A 23,942-nucleotide genomic window follows, 5' to 3' on the forward strand; every position below is an offset into this window, starting at 1 on the left:
GCGTCAAGACATAGTTCAAGCTTCTGGAAATGAAGTTTTGAACTCTGAACAATCCAGCAGCCAAGTAATCAACGGGGTACACCTCCTATTTACAAGTAACTCTCGTCAACTCTGAGACGACACATCTCTGGCTTTACACCCCCTGGGATGAAACCAGTGTAAAGTGTTTGCTAGACCATTACTCCTCAAGCTCTACATCTTGTTCAGCAAGAGTAATGGCCATCAACAGATCCCTGCATTATATCACCACTCTGGTGCTTTTTCAGTCCCTTACACCTATCGTAACCCAGCAAAAGTTATGACAGCCCACATGTCATCCTTAATTCCACGAAAGAATACCAGAATCAGACCTGAGTAACAGCACGTCTGAATTTGCCTTGACATTCCTAATGTGACTTGTGCTTAGGGTAAACAAAGATCTCCTAATCATGCTGAGGAGGAAAGTAGGTTTTTGTATATAATGAAAACTATAAACAGCATTTACTCCTCACAGTAAGTTGTTGAAATAGTGCAGTTTTCAGCATAAGACTAATGACTCACCTATCTCAGTTCAAGGTGTAATAAACTGCTCTTGAATTTTACTTCAAATAGATTTTTGTTAGTTTTACTGTAACACAGAAACTGTATTTATATCACTGTTGTCTGAGCCAGTGAGACAAATTTCCTGGGCAAGCTAGCTATATTCATCATTAACAAACCGAGTGTTCCTTTCCACTTTAGAAAATGCAGGGTACTTGTCTTCTGCAAACTTTGGAAATTCTTTTCCTTGGTGTAGGATTCAGAAAGGATGTTTTTTCCTTGATGTAGGATTCTTATATGAGCAAGAACTGCTTTCAAATCTGATAAATTTAATTTCACTAACGGAGAACAAAAGAAGTAACAATCCAAAATTCACTTATCACATATATCACATTAAACATTTTCACCATTTCTCCTGTGTTTGTGAAAAAAAAATCCAAATGTAAAAAGAAAAGCAGATGCATTTGACTAGCACAGGTAATGTGCATGGGATATTCACAGTGACATCAACATTCACAGTTTTGCCTTTGCACATACCTCTTGAACTCTGCATGTTGTTTGGTTTTTCATTGAAACTACATACACATAGCCAAAACACTACTACTCAGAGAGATTATCTGTTTAAAAAAGTCAGCTTCTAAACCAAAAAAAGTTTACAGATCCTCACCTATTTGTCAGTGCATCATAAGGCCACTGAAACCTCTTAGAAATGCCTTAGGTCTTAATAGAAACGTGATTATGTGATACTTACACGGCAGACTGACCAATCACTCTACTTGCTTATTTTGAAGTAGAATTCTCCCCCAAATCCTCTTTCAGGTTTCTTGCTCTCTCTCTCTCTCTCTAACACACATGAAGGCACGTGATCTTTTCCCATCTTCAAACTTATTTTTTTAGTTCTAGATTTCTCTGCTAAAATAGAGTACATCTGCCATAGGCCTCCCTTCTTAAAAATTCATGGCATAAGATGAAGCCACAGAAGTGCTTTAACCTGAAATCTGTAGCCTACTCCTATATGGGAGCAAACACCACCTTGCTTGCTGTGTGAAAATTTGAGAGTTAAAATTGCTATTAAATTACATGCAAAGATTTCAATAAAGTATGTCATAATACTGTTATTTTTTAAAATGGACTGAGGAAAGCTGGATGAGTTCATCGTTATTTGTTCATTGTGCCTACCTATAAATAAATATACATAGATACATATATATATGTCTGTACATTGTTATGGCTGTAACTGAAAAAAGAACATACTTTTGTTAGTTTTCCAGTTTGTAGAACTTGATACATATTGCCATGACCTGCGAGAAGGATCTGTCTCCAATTCCTCATACCACTCAACTACATATTCAGTTACTTCTGGCTCAGAGGCTATCCATTCCACAACAACTTCTTCATTTGTTGTAAAGGTCCTCACTGTTTCAATAATCTGAGAAGCTAAAAATTTAACAGAAAATGTCAGCAATTTTATCTTCGTAAACACTGCAGCAAGAAAACAATTCATTTATAGCAAGCTGAGATTGTTTCTTTAGAAGAGTATGGTACATAGTCAAGTTTTAAAAAAAGTTTAAAAAGTTACTTTATACCTATGTTCACATGCATTTACTCAAAATACTTCAAAATTAAGCATATAAGAATTGTTACAATGAAAAGGGTTTGTGGGGTGGTTGAGGAGATAGTAGTCAAGGAGATCTACACATACAGAATCAAAGACCAGTCTCTCCTTTAGGATCTGAATTTTACAGTCTAAAATTTTACAAACCAATTTAGTACCAATTTTACAGGTAGTGCAGATAAGCAAGTTTTGATTGAGATGACAAAGGCAGTAAGAAAACAGTAAATCAAGTCAGCAAGGTCACGAATGACAGTGAAGCAAAAGTGAACCATCAGCCTGCAGAACAGAGGTAATGAGAGTTTGAGTGAAAACCCAACCTGGCAAAGCAAAGTTGAAAAGACCTGGTGAAGCAGAGAGAAGGGATGTATGTAGGGGAAAAAAAGAAGCACGTCACAGCATGGAAAAGTTGGAAAACATATATTGTGGGATACAGAAGTAGATAGAGGGGTAGGCAGCAACCTCCAGCACAAGATGACATCACATCTACATATCCTGTTTTCTGATTAGACTGGAATTTGATTGAGCAATTCCACAGTGACATTTGCACTTACTTCATGAACAACTGACATAGAAATGATTCAAATGTGTCAAATGCAACCTCTCTTCTGTATCATGGGTAGGCAGCAGGATGTTGCAATACAAGGCTCACAGACATATCAGAATTAAACATAAGAGCCAAAGAACACAACTGTTATGGAAAAGCAGACCAGCTTCTTGACCCTGGCAGTGGGTAGGATGGGGTGCTTTGGGAATGCCTATGAAATGAGACTAAACACAATGTTTCTATCTTTGTTTCCACTGATGCATCTTAGGGATGTCTATTAAACACATATTTGAATGATGTTGTTAAATGCACTGCAGTGCTCTGTGGTAACCAATTTTATGACTTAGTAGAGGGATGAGATGGAATTGTTTGGGACTCCACAAATTCATTTGGGAGGTCCGAGGTTAAAAAAACCAAAACCAAAAAACCCTCAGACAGTAATAAAATAGAAATTCGAATAAGACATCAGGAAGTGCTGATATCTTAACAACTATATCTCAAAACAAAAACCCCAACAGTAACAGTCCATAACAAAAACATAACATGTGGTAGCAAAATACGGCAAGCAGGTAATGTTCCGGTAAAAAGTAACGGACTACACAGCTCTGTGCAAAATACAGTTCTATATATCCATAGATCTATGACAGAAGTCCTTAGCACAATTTTGCTTCCACTATAACAGAACTTAAACTTAAAGATGTCCGGAAGGTAATTTTTTTAATGAGAAAAATATATCAAAATATTGAGAAATCTTACATTTTTCATCAGTGGATGGAATCCTCAAAATAGCCTCAGGAGAATTTCCAGCAGTGTTATAGGCAGTAATAGATACTATATACGCCTCTTCATTTAAAAGTAAAGTAATTTTCTTATCAGTAGTGGTGTTTGTCATTTTAAGTGCAGCATTGTTTTCTGGAAAATACTGTATTTTGTAGCCTAGAATTCTCCCAGAAAGTGGAAAGCTGTTTAATGGCTATTAAAAAAAATATGCAGTAGTAAGTGTTTCATAGTGTTAACTGTATAGTCAAAAGTATATACTGCATTAAAGAGTCTAAATCAAATTACAAAATGAATACACTATGTTTAGAAAAGCAAGGTACTTTCTTCAGTCCCACCTTCAGGACAGTCATCTGCAACAATGTACTTGAAGGAAAGGTTCAAAATTCAAATCCTGAGATTTGAAACTCAAAGAGCCTCTGGTCACTCTACTAGAAGATTAAAGTGAATTTAAACACAGCTTTCGTAAGCCATATTATTCAAAAGCAGTTATAAGGACTTTCAATCAGATTTTCCGTGATCTGAACACAATTAAACCCTTCCATTAAGCACAGATTATAAAACTCTATTCATCTACTGTTCAGTAAACAAAAACCTTTTCAATTCTGCTGTATTTCAGCGAGGTTTTTCTCTGATGACAGCAAAACCCCTTGGCAGTGTCCTAGAACACTAAAATATTTCAACACAACATCAGCTGCAGAATACCAATATGACTATCAATTCACAAAAGAGTATATACCTTCCATATAAGATGTACAGATCTATTTCCAGCTGAGTGTGAAGACTCAATTACCCTCCACAAATCCACTTTTTCTGAAGGAGCTATTTAAAGACACGAAAATACCTTGAAATTTGTTGTTACATTAAAAAGATAGTGCAATATGGTAAAAACAATCAAAAGATTTCAAATATACAGTCTGAGCAACTTATTAAAAATAAGTTTTCCCTTGTGTAATTTGTGCCTTTTTTCCCTAATTAGTACAGCTTCTGTCTTTCCATAAATTTCCTTTTGCCTTCTTTTATTTGCAAGTTCTAAAGGATATTTTCTAGTCTTGTTTTATAACTGGCAGTTTAATTTCTCTAGTTATAATCCTTTTTTTTTTTTTGACATATTTGCTATACTACATTTCTGCTACTGTCCTACTTAGCAATGCTCATTCTTCATCTTCACTCTTAATTTCTCCTCTCTTCACTGTCTACCTAGTGACTCATCTTCTTCCTCAGCTCTATGTTGCTTGTATTACCTTTCAAGTCTCCTCCACTCCTTGCTTGTCTTTCACTTTTCCCTCTTCTCTATTTAAACAAACTACACGTGCTCTGTTTAAACTACAGAATTCTAAATTCAAAAGACTGATAATATGCTAAAAATACAGTTTCCCATTAGTAAATCCTAATGCCCCAAAGTATAACCAAAGAAAAACTTAGTAAATAGTTAGCCTACCTTTCTCTTCTGTGCTTGCTGTTTTCCCTCTACTCCATTCACTCCAAAATATTGACACATCACTGATACACCGAACGGCAACTGAATATTCTGTGGAGTCCCACAGACCTGTGAGATTCCATGAACCTGTTTTCTCTGCAGAATCCAGTAGGACAGTGACAAATTCCTGAAATTGGACACATGAACAAAAAGTATTTGCTATAAAATTGCACAGAGATATATGACTTAGTTTTTTAAAACTACAAAGGATGCAGTTTTCATGTTTCCCACCCCACTCCTCTGAAATCCAAAACTACTTGTTTCATATTTCATTTTTCTACGTAGCATCTTCATTCTTCCTGTAAAACTCCAGGGTTTGAAAAACTTGAGCCAAAACTAGGTCTGTACTGACCAACCTGTGGCTTGAACTGTGTGTGGCTGTCACACAATTCCAGAACAGCTGTGCTGGCACAGGGGGGTGCTGGATGGCTGCAGTTCCCACTGGTGGGAAACAACTGGATAGTGCTAAAGCCAGTGTCACCATAATGTCCTGGATATAGCTCCACCTCACAGCAGAAGCATCCCTGGGGAAGCAGCGATCACCTGCAACTTGTGAGCCAACTGCATACTTGCTTCTTTTCTTGTTTTTCTTTTCTGAGTTACAGGGTCTTCTAGCTCTTAGCCATATAACAGTATGGCTGTAGGCCACCCCAAAGATTATCAGCGTATAATTAAAATGAATAGAGAAATGAAAACACAGAAAATTCTCACACCAAGAGAAAAAAATAATACAGAGTCTTTAAGTGATGAGGAAGATGAGTGTAAGAAATAACTGATGCAATATTTTCTTAGAAAAGTAATGACAAGGTGAGCAATTCCTCATCTTAAAAGGAGCCCACTCACATCTCACTGATGGCAGACACAAGCTAGACTGTTGTTCCAAAACAAAAGGTGAAAGACAACATGAAAACCAGGATTTGGAGTTGGTGCATCAACTCAACTAGACTGACAATGGGAAGTAGAACAGGAACTATAGAAAGATTTATGGGTTTGTGTACAGAAGGATTGGTATAACCACTACACCAACATTAATGTCTTCTCTTCCAAACTGCAAAAATTAACCAATAGTTAACAACTCCTCTTCCCTCAAATTTCAGATGAGTGAAACAAAGATACTAAAATAAATGTTCAAGCTAACTGAATTCTAAGAAAGTCAGCAAAGAATCATAGAATCACAGAACGGTTTGGGTGAGGAGGGACCTTTAGAGGTCATCTAGTCCAACACCCCTGCCATAAGCAGGAACGTCTTTAATCCGATCAGGTTGCTTAGAGCCCTGTCCAGTCTGACCTTGAATGCTTCCAGGGATGGGGCATCTACCACCTCTCTGGGCAGCCTGGGCCAGGGTTTCACCACCGTCATTGTAAAAAATTTCTTCCTAATGTCCAGTCTAAATCTACTCTCCTTTAGTTTAAAATCATTACCCCTTTAGCTATTTACAACATTAAGAATTTAGTTTCAGAAGAAAGTGTATGTAACTTACCGAAGAGTTTGAATACAAGTTTCTGTATTGAACCTGGCAAATGGAACCCTGTGAAGGGATAACCTTCTCAGGCATTTTCCAGGTTACTGTCAGCAACTGTTTTATACCGGTGATTGTTTTAACTGAAAGTATTTCAGGAGGTTCAAATTTCTCTAGAATGCAGAAACAAAAACATTAACAGGGAAAAATGCTTCTATAAAAGTGCAGAATTCCTCCATCTATCAGAGTTCCAAGAAGTTTAATTATTATCCCAATAATGTACATCGTATTTATTCACATGATGGTCTATTTTATAGACATAACACTGCGTATGGGAAGTTATCTATAAGAGAGATTGCACACATAACTGATTTAATGCTGACAAACCCACTGTCAAACAGATGTGCAGAGACAACAGCAGGGAAAATAAACAAAGCAGAGACAGGATGATAAAGTACTAAACTGCAGCTGATGGAAGAATTCAGTTGAAAAGGATTTGAGGGGGAGAGAAGTGTGAAGGGGACAATGGGGGAAGAATGGATTAGCACTGAGGAAAGAGATGGCTGGTACAGAGGGTGTAGGAAGTAATGAGGAGACACAGCAGGTCTGAACATAGGGTATAAAGGAGCATATGGCTGGAGAGCTGACAGAGTGCTGCAACAAAAACACTTAATTAAAAGGGTTGTTGATTAACTACACCAAAACTAATAGAGGAAAATGCAGCAGAGTGCAGAGGGAGGAAAGGTAGACAAAATATTATTATTGCTTCTGGGAATCACAGAACAGGTGGTTTTTAAACATTCCTAACCAGGAAGTAGAATAGCAGAACACATGATGGGCAGACCTGGAGAAATTGTAATACCACTATTCATTTACAGCCAGATATTGCACTGACATCTAGTACTACTCAAAAATACAGAAGTACAGTCCAAGTTCCACTCAGATGGACAAAGAGTTTTAGTATATGGCCTTTTCTTGTTGATTATTAAAAACTTTGTAATTTATAATGGATATGTCAGATGTTAGCTTATAAAAAATATTGTTGTAGTTAGACTTTTCATAGTATGAGTACAGCACACTATCATTTTTCACCACTTCTTGGTAAGACAAAGAAATTGCTGAAAATTCCTGCTGTACCACCAACCAGTTTGAAGAATTTTACATGGAAATGTCATCAATTAAAACATAACAAGAGACTTGCTTCAACTAAATTGGAAGTATCTGAATTTTGATTAAAAAAAAATGGGGAAGGAGGAAACATTTTAATCAAACCATAGATGCAATTTCAGAGACTTCATGATTTTAGCTAACAATTAAAATTAGATGGCACTTCAAAACTGAAACCAATTTAAAACCAAATGAAACCCAAATAATAGTTTCAAAACTGTTATACTGATTTTTTCCCATTATTTTTTTTCTACGTAAACCAACATTGATTACATAATTTTTTTCAGAGTTCTCTAACCTGCATGCGATAGGGAGAGAAAAAGAATCAGGAAGGGTGCAGTCAGTTCCACACACACTGCTTTATCTTTATCTAACTTTATTTTAAATTACCTATTTTTTCCATAGGAATAGGAACACAGTCTGATAAGGCTTCACCCAAAACATTTTCAGCTTTCACCTGAAAACAAAAAGAACTACTATATGGAGTATCTGGATAATAAAATGAACATGACTCCGTTTTGCTTTGGCAGGAGCTCACTGTATTTGGAAAAATCACCCTTCCTTCTGTCATTCTAAAAAAAAAAAACAAAAGAGAAAAATAAAAGGAGTTAGAAATTAGAGGATTTTCTTAGAATAACACAAACTGATTGTTGGGATATTATTTAGTTATTATTTACATGTTTTTGAGGTTGCAGGCCATTTTTACCAGTGAACATCTCCTTAGATGGTATGTTTGTGCAACAAATACCCTTTCCTAACTACACTGCTCCTGCAAGTGCTTATAAACAGCCTGCACAGACTCAATTAGTAATACAGCTTTCCAGGAGCAGTAATGAAGAGTTAAAATGCCTTAATAAGGGATCCACGTACCATTATTATTTTAGATTAAAATCTCAAAGACTAGTGAAATAATGTAATTCCACAAAAGACCTCCTTTAAAATACAGATAGATAGATATAGCTACTAAAACCACACGGAACTATGTGATAACAAGCTCTTATTCATCTTTTAAAAACAGAAAAAAGAAAAGACAAATTGTACCACTGCCAAGCTGTTACAAGGTAACAGAAATTTGACAGATTTTCCTGAAAGAACACACTGATAATATGCTGTCTTTACAGCATATACTTTCAAAATAAGTAGCGTGGGATGCAAAACTAACAAAATTTGTTTCATTTTACCGACCCACAGAGAAATTCTTCATCAAATAAAAAAACATATATGGAGCCTGTGTTAAGTATTTCCTGTTATGCAGTAAGCAAGTAGATGCTTCATGTAACTCAAAAAACAGTTTGAGGCTGGTATTTCATGAACATTTTTAGGCTAGCGTAAGCCTGCGCTGCTGTGAAAGGAAGCAATCCTACCTTCCCTAACATGCACAGCTGTTTGTTTCCATCCACAGCTCTCTGCCCCCTTGTACCAGTGCCTTTGCAGTCATATGGTAAACTCAGCTGGGGAGTCATCTGGATTACAATTAATGGTTAAATTTTACTGGAAATAGTTCTGCAATCCAATTCACTGTGTGGTTAAAGAAGAATTTGTGCTGGTACAGGAAGGAACAATATTGAAACTTACTTTCAATAGTTGTTCTAGTTTATGGCTTCACAAACTCAGCTAAGTTATAAAATGTAGAACACTAGAAGCAGTAAAAGCTGCACCTAATGATGGTGGAAGCCTAAAATATCAAGCCTAAAATGGAGATAAAACTGAAGATGTTTTCCTGCCCTACCATTTAAATAAAAAAGATACCATGTGGTAGCATAACTTACAATAAGAAAATGCCTCCTTTTGGAGTCTGAATACCTTCCAGTTCTCAAGAATAATTTTAGACATTTTAGAAAACTTCATGAAATCATGTTACCTAGAGTCTTGATCGGGCAGAAAGAGAGCACTACAAGCAGCACTTATGAACAACAGACTGGCAAGTATATTTGGGACAAAATCTGTGCCATTACCTTTAAAATCGTATCCAATATCTACCTTGGAACAACATTGATTTCATCATTTTCACAGTAACTTATGAAAAAGTAAGCTTCTAAACAATATTTAAAATTTAACAGATGCTGAATCAAGTACATATGCTTCTATAAAAGGGTAAAAAAACAAACAAACAAAAAACAAACACTAAAAAGCATGAGACTACATAATTTGTATTTGTAAATACAAATCCCAGATGCAAACAATCCAAAAAAGACAGCTAACTCTGGACTTTTTCACTGAAACCTTATGACTCAAAAGGTCCCTATGTTAAATCCTACTGATGTCAAGAAGAACAACTGGGCCTTTAAAATGTTTAACTGGGAATTGTTTAAACTAGAGGAGGAAGCAATCTTTTTTACCCATCCAAAGAAAGGACAGTTAATAACACAGAAAGTTTCTAGGTAACACTCCCACAAAGTGCCTCCATTCTCCATTTGTACCTAGGCTCACTCAACTTTTGATTGAATTAGTAATGCTATTTCAAGGAAACAGATGAGTATCAGTCTGATATAAACATTTGTCTACTGAATATTGAGTCCAGAATGATCATTATCTTTATACAGCATACTAAAAAGGTAACAGATTGTACCTTTTTTTCAACCACTACCAACCCCAAATTAATTGAATTTACTGAGGAAATACCATGACTCTCAAATCCATGATGTTTGCAGGTTTTCTTTAATCAAAAGTCACAATATGAGGGGAAGGGAGCTGGTGGTCTGACCCCAGAAACCCAGTTCCCAATACAACCTATACTTACATTTTTCGGTAAAGAGTATAGTTTGTAGTGAGATTTGTTTCTCTTCCCGAAGTCCAGGTGCAGGTAAGTTCAGTATCAAAGTAATAAATGCAGGAAATATTTCCTGGTGTGTCCGGTGGAACTATAATGACAAATGAAAAAAAATCCAGCAGAAATAAGTAACTTTAATGTACAACTGATTTTGTTGGTCAAAAAGCAGATTATGGCAAACTTCACTGTCTTGCATAGCACTTCATTTTATAATTTCTTACTGCCCTCAAAACCAAAATCAAAACCACTCTTTCTTTCCCTGGGGAGAGAGGGTGATTTTCTCCAACTACTTCTCAGAAGTACTTAACTAAGTGAGCCTGGAGGTATTTTTGCAGTGACTGTTTAATTGTCTTATATCAAACCACTACATAGATTGTCCTGAACCTCTAAGTATACCCCCCACAACATGTCTGTAGCTCAAGGACAGCCCACAGAGTAAAAGGAAAACAAAGAAACAGCACAAAAGTTCAGGAAAAGGCATTCTCTGAAAGATAAAACTCCTCTTGGTTCCCTCCCAGAATGTCTAACCACATACCCTATGAAAACCCCTAATCTGAGGAGCCTGCAGAACCTCAGAGTGCAGAAGGGAACCTCCTCGGAAACATGTCTACATGACCTTGAAGAAATCGCTAATTCTAGACACTCTATCTTAAAAGCAAGATAGTGCAAAGCAAACAAACAATCCTCTGCAATCTCTATAGTCTGAAGTCATTCATTAAAATGTAACACCCTTAAAGATTTCTTAGTTAAAGGCAGACTTCTTCACTTGATAGAAGAAATTGGAGTTGAAACGAAGAACTGTGCCCAGCGAAATAAACCAGTGGAAAAGCCCTCTCTCCAAAATAGTACTTTTCTGTCCCACCTAATAAAAAACTCAAAAGATCTTTCTTTTATTGACAAGCTTATGGCACATTAAACTTTGCAGACAGGCAATACCTTCTGCTGGTTTTTATTCCACAGATGTATTTTTCTGCATTTCTTGTTTCTTCACTAGAATGGGACCCCCAAGGCATACATTAGTGTAATCTGGACTTAATGTATTCAATAAATTAGAAAATTTGTATACATATTTATCCTGTAGCCTTCTCCATAAGAGATTGTAATTATAATTTCTTTGGAACAGAGGATTAGAAAGGAAATCCTCCCCGGAGAAAGCTAAAGTTAGCTAGGCTAGACAAAAGACATAACTAAAAGAATAGACCCAGTACCCTGTGAACTCAACAGAAAACCTCCACTCACTTCAGCTGGCCAAAAGTCAGGGTCAGAGAGACCATGGACCAGTGTCAGTACGGAACGCCTGTAATTTCATGCTTTAGTTCAGAAAAAAAAAAAAAGAAGATATTTGAATACAGGTGTCTTACAATGCCATAAGCTAAAGAAAAATAATAGTTGTTTTAAAAGTAAAATTTATACAGGAAGTTATTAAAACATGTGAAAATTCATTTTTCCACATTTCTACTTACAGCCAGATTTAACTTCAGTGTGAACCAAAAGTTGTTCTTTGCCCAAGTACTTAGTGAAACACCTCACATGAGCTTTGCTATAAGTGAAATTATGGATGGTTATACTAGATACAGTCTCATTCACAATGTAATAGTTTTCCTGAGCAATTAATTCATGATTCAGTTTCCAGATGATGTGGCTTGCATTTCTGTGAGGTCTGTAGCGTTTTCCAAGAACACAGAACAGTTTCAAGGTGGATCCTCGTTCAATTTCAGGAGATGAAGGAAAAATGTCAGCATCTCTAATAGAGTTTTCATCTAAAAACAAAACCAAATACATTACATAACCTAATTCCTTTTAAAATACCAGTGGAAAAATGATAACTTATTTTGTTGTCTACAGATCATTTAATTAGATTTTTTTCATATGCAGTTCAAATAAAATGCTCATTCACTTGAATCAGATATTGCTGTTTGGAAACTCAGTTCACAATAATTACTATATTACCATAGGTACTATATAAGAATTATGTTTCTATACCTTCCCAGAAATAATGCAAAAAATTTCAACTTGAATGGTTTTTAATAGCAGAAAATGAAGAAAATATAATCTTACCTTCTAAAAATGTTTTTTAAAAACATTCCTATATGTAAAAGGTATGCACACCATTTAGATGTTATCATTACTAATTACTGTATCAGAAAAATATATCAAACTTGCAAGTTTAAGGTTTACAACTAAGCTGCAATATTTCAGTATCTCATTAGTACTTTTACCCCTCATAGAATTTATATGCCCAGATACAGTGAAGAAATTGCATAGAAAATGCATATAAAATGAAAAGACAGAAGCAGGCTGAATGAATTCAGCAACAGAGTTATCAAACAGTGCAAGAATCACCCATTAGATTTCTGCAAGGAGCTAGCTGTTTATTTTTTTGCTGCTACTTATTTCCTGAAGCCAAATTTAATAAATTAATCTGTTAATCAAAACCAAAACTGCACCAACTTTTACAGACAGAGCTTCTTTGCTAGAGTGTAGGAATGAAAGGGAATAAAATATTAAACTTTCTTCCTTGTTTTCTGGTGATTCTCTCCTCTTTGGGTGTGTTAACTGTAAATTGCTTTCTATGTTTCTTTTTGTGTCCTTTTTGTTTCAAAGTAATATATTTATGTTTCAAAGTCGTACTAATGGCTATTTTACACTCTACTGCACGAACTTTACTGTGTATCAGTTGTAAACAATTATCTGCACTGTTTCATACATTGTTCAAGCTTATAAAACATATGCACTCCTCTTCCGTGTAATCCCTAAAGAACTTAAGACACAAATACCATTATATAATAAATTACTGTTGTGTGCTAGGTTGTATGGGATAAAGTGCATGTGAACTTTCAATTGTTGTCACAAAGTCATTACTTCAGTCTGCCCTTATGATTTCCTATTCTAACCTACACTATTCAACTTAACCAGTTTAAAGTGGCACTGTTGTCACAAGAAGCGTTTTTAATCCTCAACCACTCATTCACTACTGTTATGCCCCCTGTGTGCCAGAAGAAGTGCCTGTGTAGTGAACGAAAAGGAAACTGATATAGAAGAAAAATAAAAGCTTGGCAAAAAATAACATCTTTCTCCATCCAGATCAGGTTCCTCACTGCTTCACAACTAGCCACACAAACATGCACTCCAGCTGAAGGAGAGGAAGATGAGAGGCAGAGGGAGCATGGAACTACCTGCTCTCCCAACTTCAGCAGTTAAACTGACTGTGGAACTACCACATTTGAAAACAAAAACAAAAACACCAGTAGTCACACATTGTTAGGTAACTTAAAATTAGGAGTGAGAACATTGTAGCAGTAGTCATTGCAAGAAATTTGACTTGAAAACAAGATGTCAACTGCACTTTAAATGTTCATGTGTTACCTAAACATTAATTTGTTCCATCAGCAGATCTCCAAAGTTACCAGCCCTTACAACCCAATAGGAATTAAACTATGGTATAACACCAGGTGCAGATTCCCCTTCTATATCCTGTGCAACATGGAAACAGTTAACAAATGAAGTTTTAAAATTTTTTTTAAATACTTTAAATACAAAAGAAAACAAATCCAGGCTATCATGGTCACAGTTAACATTCCACAAGAGGACATCAAGAGTGCCATAAATTAATTTTTCTCTATATACTGTACACCACTTAGTCAATCACCTATAACTTCTATTTTTAAAATACTTTTTTTTTTTTTCCTCTCATTTTCAGAACTCTTTGAAATTTCATTTGGAGAAGGTCACCTTTTGGAAAACTTTCTTATGGCAAGACAGGTGCTAATAATCAAGAAACATACCTGCTATAGAGCTGCAGAACAGGATGAACATCCAAATCACACAGTTGAACATTTCCTTTTCAAGTGACTATGGGCAGGAAATGCTGTCATAAAATAAAAATAAAAATAATAAAGTAAAGGTGCCCCTGTAATACTTTGTAAGCATTTTTATAAGAGTTAATAATGCTATTCAGCAATTCGCACTTGCATTCAAGTATTGCTTTGTCTGTTAATTTCCTGCATGATGGGAGAAATTTGATGCAGTTGTCCTAAAATAAGGGTATACATTTCCTATAAAGAAGAGAGAAGTAAGCGCACCTGAAATCTTTCTGAGGGCAATCCAATCCACCCAAGTAATTTACCTGCCAAAGACCATGTAAAGAATTGGTAAGAAATATATCTACATCCACTTAAAATCCATCCTGCCTAGCCATCTTCTCAGCAGATTCACTTAGCAAAGTGAATTATTTTGACAAGGAAGGCTGTTGCGGAAGGGATGATCCGCATCTCTTGTGTGTCACCATCTAATAAAACAATTGTTTGGGAAGTGGGCAACAGTACCAGGTCATCATCCACCCAAGAAAGGGTGGATTCACATTGTTTTTATCCCAGCTAAGTGTCCTAGATGCCAGACTTGAGGACAATCCAAAGGCAAGGGAAGGCTTGCTCTTTGAAGCTGAACTGCTGTGCAGCCATAAAAGCCCAAAACTCTAGGGTAAGAAGGAGGAAAGCAAATAAGTAGTATGATTTCTTCTGAAGGTACAGCTGAATCTAGGGTTCCAGGGGAAAAATAACAGAAAGCAAACTTGCCTCAGGCACTGCTGTCATCACTGACAGAATCACAGGGTGGCTGACATTGGAAGGGACCTCTGGAGCTTATCTGGTACAGCCACTCTGCCCAAGCATGGCTACCCAGAGCCAGTTGCCCAGGCACATGTCCAGATGGCTTTTGAAGATCTCCGGGGTGGGAAGTCCATAATCTCTTGGGTCAACCTGCTCCAGTACTCAGTCACCCTCACTGTGAAAAAGTGTTTCCTGATGTTCAGAGGGAACCTCCTGTGTTCTAGTTTGTACCCATTGCCTCTTGTCCTGTCACAGGGCACCACTGGGAAGAGCCTGGCTCTGTCTTCTTTGCACCCTCCCTTCAGGTATTTTTGAGATCCCCCTGAGCCTTTTCTCCCCCAGGCTGAATAGTCCCAGCTCTCTGAGTCTTCTCCCCTGTGACAGATGCATTGGACTCCCAGTATGCCCATGTCTCCCTTGCACTGGGGAGTCCAGAACTGGACACAGTATCCCAAGCGTGGCCTCATCCATGCTGAGCAGAAGGGCAGGGTCACCTCCCTTGCCCTGCTGGTTACACTCCTCTTAACACAGCCCAGGATGCCACTAACTTTCTTTGCCACAGAGCACACTGCTGGCTTATGTTCTACCTGGTGTCCACCAGGACCCCCCAGGGCCTTTTCTGCAAAGCTGCCCTCCAGTTGGTCATCCCCCTGTCTGTACTGGTGTCTGGGGTTTTTCCCCCCCATGTGCAGGATTTGGCATTTCTGTGATGAACTTCCTGATGTTCCTGTCAGCCCATTTCTCCAGCCTGCCAAGGTCCCTGTGGATGGCAGCACGATCCTCTGGTGTATCTGCCATTCATCCCAGTTTTGTGCCATCAAACTTGCTGAGGGTATGCTCTGCCCCATCATCCAGATCATTAATGAAGATGACAAACAGGACTGGATCCAGTATTGACCCCTGGGGTACACCACTAGTCACTGGCCTCCATCTAGGCTTTGTGCCACTAACCACCACCCTCTGGCCCATTCATTCAGGCAGTTTTCAACCCACCTCGCTGTTGCTCATCCAGGCCACGCTTCATCAGCTTGTCTGTAACACCTGTCTGTAAAGTAGCCCAACTACAATGTGAAGGGCAGAAGACATTGCAACCCAGACTACTCCTTTGGCTAGTAAGTAGGAGATGTGCCTGTAGAAAACAGAGGTTTCAGACCGCCTTCAGCAGATGAGGGCCTAGGGCCCAATATTCCTACTTACCGGACCAAAAAAGGCATCTCCTCCTCCCACAGTTTCAGACAATGCTAGGAAACAGATGTGCACCAGGTCACTGTTTGAGACAGAGATTTATAGGTGGGGTGTAGGCAGAAGGGGTTCTGCACTACGTTATGATCCTTTCCACAAAAATATCTTGGTTTTGCTACAAAATAAAGTTTTACAGTAATCTAAAAGAGAAAACCATAATAAAAAAAAAAATGTTTTGTGTTCAGTTTTTGCCAGAACTTATCTTAAACATTATTTTCAGTCTGTCTCAGGAAGCATTGTATAAACTTTAAGGATGTGACAAGGCAAAACAGGAGAAAAAAATGGAAAGGTCATATGGGATAAAAAGACAAATGAGGGAGCAGTTCACCCAGTGACACACTCCTAAAATACAGCTGTAGCAAGATGTGTACCAACAAGAAACAAAGCAATTACAATACAATCTATTACTACTTTGATTACCTAGAGTGTAAGTTCTTGTTCTCAAAGCAATAAAGATGAATTACACTATTGACAGCAATAAAAACAATGAACCTTAAGTAATTATTCCAAGTTTTCTGCACCAGTAGGTACAAAATTAAAAACAGACGCAAATTTTTAAATATTTAGATGGTTATTTTTAAATTTTAGAATTAATATTGTCTATAGCAATGTTAATGAGTGGAACTAGAAGTTCCACTCTGTTAAAACTAAAAATATGTTTTGTAAGCACTCAAGTGTGTGTTTATTATTCTTATATTTTTTAAATTTTAAGAAAGGTACCTAAGTAAAAACAAAATCAGTCCCAAAGTCATGGCTATAAGAAAACTACTTGCCATTCAAAAGTAAAGAAGAATCATAATGATGACTAAAAAAGGCTTTCCCAGCTTCACAGGAACACACACCAATGATTGCTATACAGCTGAGGTAAGCACTGATGTAGTCAGTACTTCACTGACTAGTAATAAAAACCAGTAAAAGATGACGTAAGATTAGATAACAGTATGTCAAGAAACAACTGCTTTCATACCATATAGGCAGCAGCATCATTTCAAACGTATGCAACTATAAAAGAATCAAGCAAAAAGAGAGAAAAGCAATGTCACCACAGAGCAGCTGTCAATACTGAACTTGACTACACTGCTCTAAGTAAAAAGTGCTAGTAAGTTTTCCTACTTTGTGGACTACTCAAAAAAAACCAGCTAATACCGAGAACAAAATTAAGATCATGGTTGTCCCCACGTAGGACACGCAAAGTCCCTTCCAGCATAGGAAAGCATCAATTTACAAAATGTTTTCAATAAAATTAACAGTCTATTTCAATAGAAGACCTAGTGCAAAAAACACAACCAGGAGTTGACATGGACACTGGCTTTATATGGGCGCAGCTACCACTGTTCTTCTGGAAATTAAATTATTTTACAGATCTTTGCTAAGAGGTTGTGAGAAAAATGAAAATACAGTATGAGCAGAACCACAGCCTTTGGTTAAAGCATAGAACATTTCAAAGGGTACAAAAACTCTGCAGGGAGATGAAGAACAGACTGCTATATAAAAACTTCCAAAAAAAGGAAAAAGCCTATTAAGTTTATCAAACATTTCCCACTGTCTTTCTTTGCTTACAACTTGGCAAAGCTCTAACAGTTTCTGCTGATATTCTACATATGCTGGTTTGCTGTTTTTGAGGGGACGTGAGACAAAAGGGGCTGCATTTCAGCCAAAATAGTTCAGCTATTTCCAAGAGTAAGTAAAACTTTTTTTTAATTATATTCCTTTGACTAGCTCCAGCAATCCCACAATTTTTAGCAAGGAATTGGAACTCAAAAAGCATTGGGAAATCATAAAGACATTTCCGATTATGCTTGTGCCAAGAATACCACATACCACTGCATAATCCACCATGGAGCACAGTGCTAAAAGATGAAGCGTGGCACATCTGGCCATGATCACAAGTTACAAGCCCTTGAAAAATTCAAGTTCCACATGCTCACCGGAAAGCTTAAACAGCCAAATATCCCACCCACACTCAGTGTGTGCTCCTTGTCCTGTACCTATACACACGTCTTCTCCCTCTTCTAGTGCTCCTCTAGCGCTCATCACACAGTAACTCACTTCTACTCACTAAAATAGCAGAAAACCAAGCAAAAAAAATGTTTTTGTGCTACACTAGCAAATGTAAGCAACTTGCTACATTATTTCACAGGCACCTGAGTTGGTGAAATAGAGGAGAGAACTGGGGAGAGAGACCTCCCCAGCTGTGAACTGTTAATTTGCTTCAGTCCTGATGCTATGCTCCATCTCCTTCCAGTTTCTCCAATACCAATTAGCAACCAGTTATTTCACACACTAAATGTTAGCTGCTACATGTCAGAGACCAGGGTAGTGACTCAGCAGGTTGCAACCCTGCTCAGGTCTTACCTGGCTGTCAGTATAACAATACATGACTAACTAGATCTTTGGCTGTTACTTAAGAGATCGCACATGTGAAAGTGATGAAAGAACTGTCCTGAGTGAAAGTCACATCATAAACGCAGAAATGCTTCACTTAAAGATACCTGTAAAAGCTAAATGCTGATGACTAAACAAACAGTACGAACAGAAATGTCTTCTTCAACTATCTAAAAAACTGATTCACCAAAGCCAGTTCTTGCAGGAAGGGACAATCTCAGTGAAGGTCTCATTAAAAAAATAAAAAATTGTGAAAGATAGTTGATGAAATAAGGCTTTCTCAATACCAAAATCTCTGGTTTTCCATCTTAATTTTGAAACTTAAGTTGTTTGGAAGAGCTATGGTTTAAAAATGTAGAAGAATAAAGAACGCAAAAGAAAAAATTACCCAAAGTAAACTTACCCCATACTCTATTTAGGACTATTTCTTAACCACTCTTCTCCCCCATTTTGGGACAGGAAATCTTTTTCCATTCTGATCCAATTCTAAGATTGTTTTTTAACTACCCAAACACATACTTCTACATGTAGTGCAGCTGTTACACCAAGAATAAGGAACATGGAACGTCTATAAATGGAGAGACAGTATACCTTTAGCCTATATAAAACATAAGGCCAGTCATCTTCAAGAATTTCTGCCATCTTTGCTGGAACCTGACAGGGCATCCTTTCCTACCAAGTCTGACACTCTTCCAACAACTTTGAAAGAGGAAAGAAGCTCAATAGCCACTGCTGTCTTTTATTTAGTCTTTAGTAGCAGCTGCCACAACTCTGCCATGCGAGCTTCCATATGGAAAGACAGACCTTGCCCTACGCAAGATCAGCCCATGCTGAATGCCAGGAGCCTGAGCCTGCACTCGGCCCACTGGGCCACCCAACTGCAATGTGATGCACAGAAACAATTGGAAAAGCCATAACCATCAATTTTCAGAACTCCAAGGTTTAAATCCATCAGCAGTTACACAAATCCTACAGGGAAAGAGGACATTTCAGGCAAACAATCCAAATATGAACTTCAGCCTCCTTACTAGATAACAGGGTGCAGAAGCATCAGCTTCCAGCTCTGGTCAGGATTCCATCAATGGCGAGCATCAGTGAGCATCAGAAGAGGAAAACAGAGGTTCCTCGACATAGGTCAGAGAAGAGAATGACATGTAAACATCCTGGAGGAAGCAGTAAATGGGAAGGACAGCTAATGGCTTTCCCAACATTCTAATCCCTATAAATCACGCAATGACAAGCTCTTCCATGGGAAAAATGACAGACACTGTAGCGAAAGATCCTGAGGACATTGGTTTCATAATCCCCAGTCCTTAACTGAGCTAAAAACAATTAGTGGAACCTCACACCAGGATGAATAAGCCTTAAAATTTTAACATTTAAATAGAACTTGATCTGAACAGGACTTAGCTGCTTTTTCTTCTGAAAAATAAACCTAAGCTTGACATAAGCCTTAAGCTTGAAATTATGATAGTCTACCTTAAAACATAATGCTATCATAATCTACTAAAATCACTTAAATTCGAACAGTATATATTGAGAAAACAGAAACCACCAAGCTTACAGGCACATCTGAAGGAGCAGAGTGGAGCAGAGCTCCTTGAAATGCTGTGCCAACTTTTGATCTCAGAAACTTTTTCTAAAAATGCCATAATGGGGAGGGGGGAACACCAGAAACAAAGGCTGCACTCATCAAGTTCAATGACTTGTTAATTTAAAAGCTGCAAATTAACCGGAAACTGAAAAGCAGGAAAGCCGTTTTCCTCTTTCAGTCTTTAAATAAAAAATAGGCACAAAAGGATAAAATACCTTTGTTCTAAAACCCTGAAGGACATAGTGATCAAGAAAGGTCAGTTCAGTTAATAACTGCCAATAACACCCTAGAGCTACAGATGCAAAACATGTTTTGATAAACACTTTCTTTTGTAAAAAAAAAAAAAATATTTAACAGCATATTGAATATTAGTACATTTTAATATAAAATGCTATACATTGTATTTAAATTCCAATTTTTAACTAAATGCAGCTTGATACTAATACAGAAAAAATAATTAATCCATATCTAGTAAATAGAATATAATTCATTATTTTCTCAATAAGCATAACAAATAAGCCTCTAAATATATCTTAAGGTATAAAATGCACAGCTAGATATAAAGGCTGCAAAAAAAAAAAAAAAAACCTTGTTTGCTAATTAATATATTATACCTCAAAATAAAGACTTCATATTTAGGCAAAAAGCTTAAAGCTACAAACACAAAACAAGATTTAATAGCTTTACTTTTACATATTGGTCACTTTTTTCCATTTTAACTACATGATTATATCCAATTTGCTAATGCTCACTAGAAGAAGGGCCAGCCATCAATATCACTAAAACTGACTGTTGGTGATACTACCAGGGAGAACTGCAGCTCTCATAGCAGCACTGTCATTCCTTGTTCTTTTTTCACTGAGAAAGAAAAAACAGTCAAGCTAGGGCTTAAACAGGCTTCATGTACAGGTCTGGTTTTGGAACTTTCTTCTTAGGCTGCGTTTGAGGGACTACAAATCGAATTTCGGCTACAAGATTCTACTTTAAGAGATGATTTTGTGTCAGACGCTTGCCGTTAGTAAGACTCTTAGACAGGATGGTTGCCTTTGTGCCCCTTCCTTGAACACAGTCACGCAAGCAAAAGTAGAGAACAAGATGCCTCTGCCATGGTAAGCAACTAGGTGAAAAAAACCAGAGGGTCAGGGCAGGAGGATCCAGGCACTGAGCTTTAAAGCCATGTACAACTCTCATCAAGAGAGGGTGGCCAGATCCAAATCTCTTAAAGTTGCCAGATGTTGGTGGTTTTAACTCGATGTTTGTACAGAATACACACCTGTCAGAAAATCAGAAGGAAGATTTTCTGTACTACTTCAGAACATCAGTTCAATTTGTCCAGCCTTGCCTCTTAAACTAACACCAATTCCAGATATTCCAGAATGCCTCCCACAGACCCAGGGAAAGATAAAAAAAATGAGCGCAAAACCTCACTTTCATACTTTATCACTCAGAAAAGACGACCGCACCCCTGCAGCTTACCTGTACATATAATACACCATTCTGAAAAAGATATTTAATCAGATATTCTAGAAAACATTATAAACTCAGGCTCATTACAGCCTCAGCTAATAGTGAGTTTTGTGCTTGTACTACTATTGCATCACTCGTTCTTGTTTTTAGAAGTTAATTTGGAATATACATAATATCTACACACCATTTCATCTCATATCCTTTTCACAGTTATTAAGAAACTTGCTTACACTCCCACTATCAAATATCCTTCTCCATATTTATCTCAACCTTGTATAATCTGAAGAGTATACTTTAAGTCTTCTTTAAAAGGCTTGTTTTCCATTTCCTTTGGGGTTTTTTAGTTCTTTTTTGAAGGTCCTCCAGTACATCACACCCTTCCTGAAGTGCAGACACAATATCTGAATAGTCAGAGATAGATTTGCAGGAGTGAGCTACAGTATCCACTGCATGAATGCAGTCAATGTGTAACATGACAGGGAAGCCTCTGCGCAGCAAACCTTCCTTGCCACCCTCCACTGCTGAATGCTAAACGCCTCATGTATCTTGTTAGAGGAACGTAAGGTTGCTACCAGACACTTACTTGCTATTCCTATTACTGTACATCTAAGAGAAATGTTAGACCTTTCCTTCCCCAAAGATGACACAGTCATCTAAAACAGTCTTTACGTCACTACTTTCCATGCAACCTTTTGTCCTGTTGAGCATCCTCTGTTTTTCTTTGACCCCAAACACATTTATCTTGGTGTTGACCTGCATAAGACAATTGCCATATCACCCTGATAATTCAGATCATCGCATAAATATATCCTGGTTTTCTTTTGTTTACTACCTATGCTGCAAACTTTACTAACAATATTTTTCTATACTAGACAAAACTGCTAGCTGCAACATGGCACGGTAGTGCGAAACCAGGCTCCATGGGACCTACTAGAAACAGCTATGCGTTGAGATCTCCCAATATGGCGTTTTTCAATTTAAAATGTTCCCTATAAGGACCAAGTAATGCAAAAAATTACCAGACTTACATGACTATTATAGAAAAATCAAGACCTTTAACATTCAATACTGTAACCTCTATGATATAAACCTAAGGCTTTCCTCCCCCCATTTTTATGCCTTTCCAGACCTGTTTTGCTACTGATTAGCCTGTATCTGACAGAAAAATCTGAACCAACCATTTCTTTCTTTTGCCCAATACATGAAGTTTTCTTCAAGCATGAAAACAATCTCTTGCCCAGCGTCTCAATTCACAGATGGAGGCTAGAAGTTTGATTTCAAGTATTTTAGACAATAATCTTCAAAAAACAAGTCATACAGTCCATTACAGATCAGTTTAGTGCAGCTTCCCCAATTTAAGCATGAGTGTGCATAGGCAATACTCATGAAGGATGCATAAGCAAATAACAAATTTATTTTTTCCCAAGAGGCAGAAACTGCAAGCATAGAAGCAGCATGGAGCCAGTGTACTTTGAGAAAATACGAGTTAATATAAATAATTTAAGCTGCCAGTGATTAGGAGAGAGCTTTTACTGTCTTTGATGATTGCATATATTGCAAATATTTTGAGAACTAACTCTTACCACACAGAAGGAAAACCACTATCAAGCATCTGCATCGTGTTCTTCCCAAAAAGAAACACAATCAGCTAAATAGGAAGTTGCAATTCTTTTTGTCTCATGGACTTGAAAGAAACTGGAAGGGGTTGCTTAGCCCGGAGAGACACAGAAGAATGCACTGCCTCAAGTCTGGGATGGACCTCTAGAGATGTGAATGCAAGCATGTATCACCACTGATGAAAATCCGCTCGAGTAACACTCCGGGGGAGAATGTCACGCTTTCCCACGCTCCATATTAACAAAAACAAGCAGAGGGACCTCAGCTAAAAAACAAAAAAAAAAAAGAAAAGAAGCAGCACAAACCCCTTTCTACTTACCGCCGCTGCAGATCGGGCACTTGGCTTCACAAGGACCTCTGCCTCCCCGCGACTGCCGAGGGATGCAGCAGAACAGGAAGTCACCAGGCTGAGCACGAGCAACACTTTCCCGTAACTCTTGACGGACAGAAACCGCCGCCCCCGGGGCCAGGACGGGCGGGGAGCGTCGTCAGGCTCCCCGCCACCTCCGTTGCCTCCGCACCGGCGCGGAGCCCCGCCGCCCGGGGAGCCGTGTCCCCCCTCCGCTCAGCCACCGCCTAGGGACCCGCGTAGGCCTGAGAGGGCGAGCCCCCAAGGCGCCCCCACACCCCTTTACCCCGCCGGACGCCTCCGGGCCGCCTCCCGCCGTGCCCCGGGGCCGCGGGGTACTGAGGCACGG

At 38.0% G+C, this 23,942-nt stretch overlaps 1 protein-coding gene across 2 annotated transcripts in view; it reads right to left on the bottom strand.

The window, feature by feature from the left end:
* IL31RA (interleukin 31 receptor A) overlaps positions 1-23,704 on the bottom strand; it is a 35,615-nt gene extending 11,911 nt beyond the window's left edge. The window contains exons 1-10 of one of the 2 annotated variants that reach the window (XM_075078248.1): positions 23,564-23,704; positions 14,118-14,200; positions 11,796-12,092; positions 10,303-10,423; positions 7,953-8,134; positions 6,417-6,568; positions 4,897-5,062; positions 4,195-4,277; positions 3,435-3,651; positions 1,774-1,956 (exon numbers count right to left, since the gene is read on the bottom strand). In XM_075078248.1, coding sequence (XP_074934349.1) covers positions 1,774-1,956; positions 3,435-3,651; positions 4,195-4,277; positions 4,897-5,062; positions 6,417-6,568; positions 7,953-8,134; positions 10,303-10,423; positions 11,796-12,092; positions 14,118-14,169 — 1,453 coding nt within the window. In that variant the 5' untranslated portion in view covers positions 14,170-14,200; positions 23,564-23,704. Of the gene's footprint in view, positions 1-1,773; positions 1,957-3,434; positions 3,652-4,194; positions 4,278-4,896; positions 5,063-6,416; positions 6,569-7,952; positions 8,135-10,302; positions 10,424-11,795; positions 12,093-14,117; positions 14,201-14,414; positions 14,451-23,563 lie in introns of those variants that run through there. The other variant, XM_075078249.1, reaches the window with a different exon arrangement.
* Positions 23,705-23,942: the final 238 nt, after the last annotated feature.

The sequence above is a fragment of the Phalacrocorax aristotelis genome, chromosome Z (genome assembly GCF_949628215.1).
Source record: "Phalacrocorax aristotelis chromosome Z, bGulAri2.1, whole genome shotgun sequence".
In the NCBI taxonomy this organism is placed as follows: domain Eukaryota; kingdom Metazoa; phylum Chordata; class Aves; order Suliformes; family Phalacrocoracidae; genus Phalacrocorax; species Phalacrocorax aristotelis.